General features: G+C 39.6%; 1 protein-coding gene across 1 annotated transcript in view; it reads left to right on the top strand.

The window, feature by feature from the left end:
* Nucleotides 1–4,783: 4,783 nt before the first annotated feature.
* The window catches only part of apoba (apolipoprotein Ba), a 110,261-nt gene continuing 105,066 nt past the window's right edge, over nucleotides 4,784–9,978 (top strand). The window contains exons 1-4 of the mRNA XM_034111570.2: nucleotides 4,784–4,995; nucleotides 5,831–5,872; nucleotides 7,698–7,810; nucleotides 7,926–8,071. Coding sequence (XP_033967461.1) covers nucleotides 4,938–4,995; nucleotides 5,831–5,872; nucleotides 7,698–7,810; nucleotides 7,926–8,071 — 359 coding nt within the window. The 5' untranslated portion in view covers nucleotides 4,784–4,937. The remainder of the gene's footprint in view (nucleotides 4,996–5,830; nucleotides 5,873–7,697; nucleotides 7,811–7,925; nucleotides 8,072–9,978) is intronic.

The raw sequence follows: 9,978 nt of genomic DNA, 5'->3' as shown, positions 1-9,978 counted from the left end.
CCCAGGGTCCTCCCCCAGCTCTCCCTCCTCCATTCCGGAAGCCTCCGAGATGTCTTCCACCTCCTCAGGACTCCAAAACTTCTTTCCCCCGCCGCTGCTCCCGTCGCCGCCTCTGCTACTTCCATCGGCGCCTCCGCCGCCCTGCCTGGCACTTTTCTTGCTCTTCTCCACGTTTGGTGCCTTCTCTACCATCACCGAAGCCCCCGAGATGTCCTCCACCACTGGACCTTCATCTTCGCTGCTGATCTGCTCATAGGGTCTTTTCTTTGCCCCCTCGCCGCCTTCCCCCACCTCTTCTTCCTCCTCCTCATCTTCTTCCTCCTCATCTTCTTCCTCCTCATCTTCTTCCTCCTCGTCTTCCTCCTTGTCGTCTTCCTGCTCTCTCTCTTTCTCTCTCCTCTCTCTCTCAGCTCCATACCTGCACTCCCTGGCATAGTGCCCCTGCTCATAACACCTGTGGCACTTAAAGTCTGGGCATTCTCTGAAGATGTGACCCGGCTTTATGCATAACCTGCACACTGGAACCTGGCCATTGTGCAGGACCCGAAAGTACTCCGCCCCCTTCACCGTGTCGAACTTCGTGGAATACGACAGGGAGCGGACCTCATTGTTGAACCTCACTCTCAGGAACCTCGTGCCGTCTGCAATGTCCGAGTCTGGCCACACTTTTTTTTTAATGTCCGAGATGGGCTTAACTCCTCGAGCCTATTTAGTATTGTTTTATCCTGCAAATAAACAGGCAGATGCAGGAACGAGACGGTCACATCGGTGCTCATAATGTTTTTTGCATGCACCGCGGCCCCGTTTACTCTCAACCCCTCCATTAGTTTCATTTTCCCCAGGACGGTCCTCATCGTCACTTCATACTGTTCTCCCGTCACTCTGCATCCATCCACTGTCCCACACTGTTTCTGTATTCCTTTGAGCAGGTCCATCATAGACAGTGCACCTTCCACAACTACTTCCACACTGTACCTCGTCCTCTCCTTCTTCCCCTCTTTTCCTTCCTCTCCTGCTTTCTTGCTTTGATCTTGCTCTTCTTCTTTGTCTTTGTCCTTCCTTTCATCCGCCTTGTCACTTGCCCTTCCGCCTTCCATGTTCGGCACCTCCGCAGTCCTTTCCACTCCAGCCGCTGTTGCCATCAAAACACTCGCCGCACCAGATCCCAGCACCGGTGGGGGGGAGCCCGACCGGCACGGCCGTTAGGGGAGGCCGTGCTTCGGGCCGTACCCAGTTCTTTTGCCTTCGGTTGAAGCCCCTCCGCTGACTGAAGCCAATCGTTCTCACTCACTCACTCTTCCTGTTAAAGTTGCACTGAACCGTATGGAGATAAATGTGCGCGTGCAGCCTGCTGCGAGGACAAGCCAAATCACAAGACAACCCGACAAAGAGAGACAGAAAACACAGAACTTAAATACACCCAGGACTAATCACATAAACACGAGACAGGTGAGGAGGGAGGAGAAAACACATAGGTACCAGGTGAACACAATTGGGTAATCAGAGAGGGAAACCGACAGAAAGCAAACAGGCAGGAAACGGGGGTGAACACTTTACAAATAGGAAACCCAAAGATAGAAAAGGACACGAAAAATACTAACACAGACAAATCCTAACAGTTGACAGTATTTTCTGATTTATGGAGTGATAAAAAGAGATATCCAAAATCTCTTCTGTAAAAGCCTTAGATACTAATATGACAACAAAATGAAACAATAATTGTGAGCCTGGCTTTATCCAAAGTTCAGATTTCGGTTCCTGAAATGTGTTAACATATGCGCATATTTCATGAGATAATCGGAAAAACATTTTTTAAAAATAAAATAATACTTTATTGCGAGTGTTCTTGCTTTTCTCTTTGGAGGTCATCACATAACAGCATTGTAATACACGGTTTGGCTGCATTAAATATCTGCCGTATATATTTATTTATAGAGCCCTGATCAGAAGACCTTTTGACAAAATGCCGCCAAAACTGAATATGTGACGTGGATCATAAATATATTAGCAATTACTGTAAACAACATCTTCCATTTCTTTTCACACAATACGTCTCCTTACAGTATCAACACTAATTCGGCTGACTTTTATATTTAATCCAATTGGTATATAGGTTATATTTACACCATATTGGTGCACAGCTGATAGAAAGGGAATTTTGTGTAGTTTTTAAAGATATTTATATATTTATTACCTTTCCAACTGCTCATGGTGTTGACTGTTACAGGTCTATACAGGTTCATGGTACGATGCATAAGCTTCAAATCGAGAGACTGAAACTGTATTTTCCTTTACCGTTCTGTTTTAATTTCACAATAAAGTTAATAATCATATTATGTTAATTATTATGGTTAAAGCACGTTATTGAATTCTGTTGTTGAATACGTTTTATTTGATGAAAACATTTAAATATTAAGAGTAGCCTACATACATACAAAATTGAAAATATCAAGAAGATACTGTAGTGATCTCTACAATAAAACAGTTTAGTGCAGGACGTCCAAAGATATTAACAGGAGGATGTGCAAAACAGACAAACTAATAAGGCTTTATTTAAACATTAAAGATTACTTTAATTTAAGGTCTTCTTTTGAATAAGAAAAAAAACGTTGGGGTTATCCACAGATAAATATGAAGTCTGACAAAGTACTTAACGTCCAATATATTGCATAGTTTATTTTGGCACTTGACAATCACCTTCCCTAAATTTGAGTCAGGTGTAACTAAAGTCTGATTTAAGGGTTGTTTATATTTCACATCATTAATCAGAATCTGCAAAGTAACAAAAATAAATGTAGTGAAGTTAAAATACCAGGTTAACCTCTGAATTGTAGTGGAGTAGAACAAAGTAGTATGCTGCTGTAACAAAAACATTTCCCAACTTGGGATCAATAAAGTATATCTTATCTTATCTTATTTTAAGATGATCGATGGCTACTGCCATATTTGCAAAATGTGCCTCTGAACCTTGACAAGTGCATGTTTCAGGCTTATCAATGAACAACACGAGGGGTCACAGACATAAGACCAGCTGTTAAATAAAGCTCTTCTGACCTTAGGTGTCATGTGGGTATATTAATTCACCTATTTATTAATTATATGTTTTAAATGTGATAACACCACTGTGTTTCGTATCCCCTAAACCTCCAGGGTGTACACAGTTTAATACTGGCAACTTCTAATTGTGGGAAATACGAAAATGTCTTATAAAGAGACGTGCCATATAATGTTGCGAAACACACAATAGCCAGCATGTGTAGTTCTGGGGGCTGGACCCGGGGGCTGGACCCGTCCAATTCCAAATTCCAGTTTTGGAAAGTCTGCCGTGGTTCCATTCCATTTCAAAGAGCTGTTGACGCTCAGCATAACCTTGTCACACTGCCACTCCAACATCCAATCACAGGGCTTGATGACTAATCACGGGGTTTGTAAAGCAAGGCGGATGTTGTAGTCCCAAACGATAGCTGGGGATTCTGGGTAGTGTAGTGTCTTCGGAAACTGTAGTGTCTAAACTCCTAAAAAACTATTTGTTTCTCTGAATCGAAGTTAAAAACACAAAAGCAATGTACACAATTTAAACCAATCAATATTGTGTAATTAACAAGAATAAACTGATGTTTTTTAGTGGATGAGTAATGCAGATATTACTGTGTAATCATTTGACAGTGAGGGGAATATATCCGGTTTTATTATGAAAACTTCGAGACCGGAAAAACTGTTTTCACCCACGCTAACTTTACATGGAAGCTGCATACACGTTATCCTGGTGAGACCTCAAATCATCTTCGTAATATCTATCAAACTATAGATCCTACACATCCACTGGACGTGGATTCTAAAAGTACAATATACACTTCTCGCTAGAAATCTAATAAAAAAGCATTTTAATGGCCAAACTATTCTACAATTTAGGATTTTCCAGAGAGGGTAATTTGTGAATAAACGGGAGCATGTTGTTTCTTACACGACCACTAGAGGTGCTACACTTTAAAACGTGGCTATGGGTCTTAATCTAAGCTGCTTAAACAATCAACCTATTTGGTCGTTTTTTGTAGGAGGACAGGCTAATTAAATCATACACACTTGGCGAGCAGGGACCAAATGTTTGCATTAGCGCTGTCGCCTCTTGTGTGCAACTCAAATGATGATGTTCAAAGGAAAAAACATAAAATATCGAATTATTTATATCAAATCGTAAAATAAGGTGTCGGGGGGTCTGTGCTGGCGGCGGATGTAAAAGTTACATTAAACTGGAATTTACATGTTACAATATCACAATATACACAACTTTTTAAATATCTAAACCTTTCCATGACTTTTAAAAGTGCCATTTTCATTTGCCAATTCCTTGCAATCTTGCTCATGGAAACAGAAAAGAAATATGTACTCACTAACTATACAATATCCTGTATGATTATGGACAACATGCTAATCTATCATCAATTATTTTTATAAATATTGGGATTATAATAATTAATTACAATTATTCATTGTTACTATTAAGTGAACAATTGTATTGTTGCACTTTCACATGAAAAAGTATATGTTGCAATATTACTTTACAGCATTTTGTATTGCAAAATAAACAATTTCATATGCACATATCAAGTTAAATGTACAAATCTGGTGAACTTTGAGATCTATACTTTCACCAAGCCAACCAACTGCAGCGGGTCATAGAACCGGGATGCCGACCCACAAAAACTGAAGTATCGAGAAACTGTTATATACACACAACTCTGGCTGTTTGTCAGAGTTTATACTTTGAAACGACCAGCCAGGCCTGTGCTTTTGTCCGTAAAACTCTGGTAGTCTGAAGGGGTGGCTTATTGAGAGGCAGTGAAGAGGGTCCTAATAAAGGATCTGGGTAAAGGTGTGGATGTATTAGTGAAGACTGAAAGGGCTAAAGAACACAGAGGAAAGCACCCTTTTAGCCGATGATGAGTTACGGCAAGCTGTGTCTCTTACTGCTTCTCAGCAGCTACACTTTGGCTCGTAAGTAGAAATTCATTTTAAATCAAAGTAATTGATTACAATCACATTTCTCATTTAAAACAAACTATTTTGAAGTTGAAGGGTAAAAGCCTTTTTCTCAGCACAGGCTTTACTAAAAGATTAACGATGTCTCTGTTCTGTTTAAGTTTCAGAGTAACATATACAGTAAGCCAACATAAACAATACTAGGACCCTTAGTTTGAAAATGGAATTAAATGTCTTCTGTGAAAAAGGACTATATTGGTGTGATAGTTCAAGGGTCCTGCCATTTTACATGTTTTCTCATTATACTATCATCACAATATCATTATGCATACCTATGCTTTAACAATAACAAGTTTGGCAATTTTCAAATACAAATATTCTAGACTCATTTAAATCCATATTCCTTTAATGTTACAATTACCCTTACAATAACCACAAAGATAAGAAAACTCAGTTTGTCACGTATATTCAAATACGTTTTTTTAATAAATCTTTATAATTATCCATTGGCAGTGGGACAACAGGAATAACAGCAGGAACATTTTACTCAAATAGAAAACGAATTATTCTGTTTATCTTTCATACTGTACATATATTACCCGGCTGTCAGCAGTTATTAATTGTCATTTAAAAAATAGATGAATGAATGCTTAGTGTTTAAGTATGTAATAACCTCCTTTCTATTTCGTCCAATTTATTTTCCTTGCCACCATGGGTGATGTTAAAAGAAAATAGTCCAAAATGGACACATTTGTTCACTTCATAAACTCTATATTTATTTATAATTCTAATAAAACCATCTTCATTACTTATTTATATAACCAGTCACTATTTTTGTTTTGTTTTCCAGAGGAAGGCAATGACAACAATGAACAAACTTCAACTTGTCTGTGTAAGTTTCAACAAACTAATTAGTTATATTCACATTAAATGTGCATTTCTCATTATGAAACCATAAAACCCTCTTCTGAAGAGATTGTAATGTTGTTGTTTACATGACTACTTTGATAATTTGATCAAATTGGAAGACATTATGCCAATATTGTAGATTTTAAGGAGATGATAGAGCCCCATATTGATGGAGCCACAACACTCTGTACTTTGTCTCGGGGGATAACATTGTGGGTACCTGGAAAAATGTGTATGTGCATAGGGTAGATAGGGTAAGATAGGAGGTGGGGTGAGTAGATGTTCTTACGAACAGACACATCGACCTGCTAACAGATCGATGGTGGCTGTGCTTAATCTACAAACTCATGACCTGTTTCTGGAGATAGCAGCAGGAAGCTGATGGACTCTTGCTCCTGTGCTTTTAATGATTTGCTACTACTACTACTACTGTTGTAAAAGAGCTTAAAAAGGCAAAAGCAATATTTTTCATTAATGCTATAAGGAAGCTCTATGCCAACACTGCAGTCATATACATGACAAGAACAAGAAGAAGGCTGCAGAAGAACTATCAATGGTCAATATCTCAAACTGGTTAACAAACTCACATTTACACCTCAATGTCAGAAAACCGGCTGTATGTTTTCTTCAATGTGAATGCAAATAGAGGTCCAGACCCCTGAGTTATATTAGTAGGAAAAAGTATATCAGTAGTCAATGAGTTTAAATATTTAGGTATGGTTTTTGATTCACAACTTACATTAAAAGCGCCTGTTCAAAAAAGTTGTGATCCGAATCAAATTTAATCTGGCAAATGTTCGTCACATCAGGTACAGTTTAACTACAGAGGCCTCAAAATTATACTTTAATGCAATGATTGTCTCACACATAAACTACTGTCTCACCAGCTGGACACAGACAAGTACAGTAGGACCAAAATAAAATCTGTGGAAACATTTTCTAAGCAGGGTCTGAAAACATTGGATAACAATTCATATCATTTCATATCATCATTGTAATGTCTTTACTACATTTTTTTTTTTAACTAGGAAATGATAGAATGATAGAATTTGCGACATCTTACTCGTGTATAACATTTTGCTTGGTAATTAATTCAATAAACACAATCAAAATTCATCAACCAGAGCTACTGCGAGTGGGGATTATAAAATACCTCATAGAAAGAGTACCTTTCGGCAGTCAGTCTTTTCCTATCAGGTAGCACATACCTGGCAGTCTGTACCAGGGCCGCCCCTCCCTACACGCAGAACACACGCAGTGCGTAGGGCCGGGGTCTTGCGCAGGGGTCTCAGTTTAATGCGTAAATGCGGCGCAATTATGCGCGCCACAGTTTCCCCGCAGCGAGGCTCCGGCGCTAACAGTTCATGAGCATGCTCTACTACCCTCTACTACTATGTGCTTTAATTTCGGTTGTGTATTAATGGGATTGTATATTAGGGCTTTTAAGTGGGAATATGTGCGTTATATGTGCTGCAATCGTGCTCATGTGCTTTTACCTGTGCTTATATGCTGTCATTGGGCTCATGTGTTATTTCTGTCCTGATGTGCTCTTGAATGTTTTCTTTGAATGCTGTCAACCGCCCAGGGACTGCAGATGAAGATTAGCCTCTATGGATAATCTGCCACACTGACATGATGGACTCAAGTGCTCATGTTGATTAATGTACATTGTCCCTTCATAAATAAATACATTCAGATACACCAATACTAATGATCTCATCTTTAAAGGCAGGGATAAGGCATAAGGCATAAGGGACACATATCCTAAAGGATCAGTAAAACCATGTGATACCATTTTCTACTTGCAGTGGCATCCAGATTCAGGACCTATAAGAAATATGTGTACCAGTACACCACAGAGAGCAGAAATGGTATGGTGGGCACTGCCAACCTGAAGAACGGCCCAAAAGTCTCTTGTCAGGTAAATTCCTGTTTATGTGTCCAACTTTGTTAGGTCATTTTACAACAGAATGTTCTTATCTGAAATCCCTCTCTGTCTTTCCATTGACCCTGTGTCTGCATGTACATATCTTCAGGTAGAGATTGAAGTTCCACAGACATGCAGATTTGTCATGCACACCAGGGACTGTGCTTTAAGTGAGGTGTCAGCCATGGACCCCCAGGGCCAGCCGGTCTACAGCCAGGCCCGTGGCTTTGCAGCCTTCCAGGCCGCCATGGAAAAGTGGGTAAAAAATAGAGTTTCCAGGAACAGATACACATGCGGAGCCCAAGAAGGGACATGGATGGATCTGTTTTTTAAAGCACATTATGCCTACAGTATAAGTAGGTAACAATTAAATCCCCTGCCAAAAGGCACTTCTGTTGGTGCTGCTATTGTACCAGAAGAAAAGGACAAAATACTTACATTAGTTATTCCTCACATTATATTCCACAATAGTTATTAATATATCAGGTATTCTTTCATTTGTAATCTCATGTAATGAGTCCTAACTTTAACATGGAGAAGATGATAATGAACACATTTATGTTCATGTATTGTACATGAAATATGATTGTGTTACAATGCCTCAAAGACGGTTTAATCAAGTTAGGATTTATTTGGTGATCACATACTCAACAAGACTTACATGATTTATGATTGTTATAATGCATGTGTTTCTTTGCTCTTACTCAAAACCCAAATCAAGGCTAGCTTGACATAATTTAGTTTAGCACTAAAATGGTGTCAGGTAGGTGGACAGATGCAAGTATCTTACTAAAGCTGTTGTGAGACTTACCTTTTAAGCATGTACGTCACAGCAATCATAGCATGTGCTTGCCAATCAAATGTGGTTACAGAGCTTTGGTACTTTTAACCACTGTGTTGAATATTTTCAAATGCCCAGCCCTACGACAGTCCATCTTTACGGCACATATGCAGTGAGTTCTTCCAGACTGGAAGACGGTTTTTATTACTCATTCCTTCAAAGCAAGATTAAAATAATACACAGCAACCTAATCAACACCTCCGTCTCGTCCACCTTCCAGGTTCCATCCTTATCTGGAACCTGCCACACTTTTACAGCTTTCACCCAAATTACCTCTCATAGTTGCCCAAGTCACCGGCATGAATACCTCAACCTCCATCCTGGACCCCATGCCCTCCACCCTTGTCAAGGCCTGCCTCCCCCCAACTCACTCCTCTGATCGCCACAGTCATTAACTCCTCTCTGTCCACTGGCCTCGTCAACTCAAAACCATAGACTGTATATATAAATGGACGTAGGGTCCGTGACGTCACCCATAGGATTCTGCAGAATTGCAGAGAAGCCCTTAGTAGGCAGAGTCGGCCACTAACGGCTCGACAGTGACGTCAGAGTTCAACTCCCGCCTCCTCCAAATAAGGGCAAAGAGGCGGAGCCGAGGCGGGACCTGCTGTCACCGAGCTGAAAGTTCCAGAGCTAGCTGAAGCTACCAAGCTAAGCTAACATGCTCCCCATCTGCACACTGCCGTCGCATTTTACGTTTCTAAGGTAAGCGGACATGAAACTATTCAGCAAAACTATAAATAATAATCTAAGTTATTGAGTTTTTAGCATAATATTTCAGAATCTTAAAATCCTTTAACGTTTATATGCAATTGTGCTAAATTCAACACTGGAATCAAGCAAATATTAATATGTTTGCATGACATTAGTTATTTATATTTTGATATCACTTAACTATACGTTTAATACATTTAAGTCAAGCTAAGGTACATGTGATGGTAGCTAGTTAGTGCTCTTACCTGTGAGGCCTCCTCCAAACAGCATAATAACCAGACTGTATCATTAAAACTAAGTAGCAGTTCTAGATCCTTGACTTTAGACAAACAATTAAAAAGACAAAATGTATTTTAAAAACTAATCTTTATTTGAATGTGCCTCTTAACCTGATATATTAGTTATAGAGTAATAGTATTGACAATCTAAAAAAACTGAGCAACTCAACAATCAACTTTATATTTCTTATTGTCTAAAGCATTTATTATTTTCATTTTTCCCCTTTCATATTCAGTGTGGACGGATTGAGACAGCGTGGTGTCCAGAGAGCTGCAGAGACTTCAGGGAGAAACCTCCGTGTGATGGACGTCCTGTCTGTTGGTTTGGA

This window comes from Pseudochaenichthys georgianus, chromosome 22, assembly GCF_902827115.2.
Source record: "Pseudochaenichthys georgianus chromosome 22, fPseGeo1.2, whole genome shotgun sequence".
Taxonomy (NCBI): Eukaryota; Metazoa; Chordata; class Actinopteri; order Perciformes; family Channichthyidae; genus Pseudochaenichthys; species Pseudochaenichthys georgianus.
This window is presented reverse-complemented; position numbering and strand designations above follow the sequence as displayed.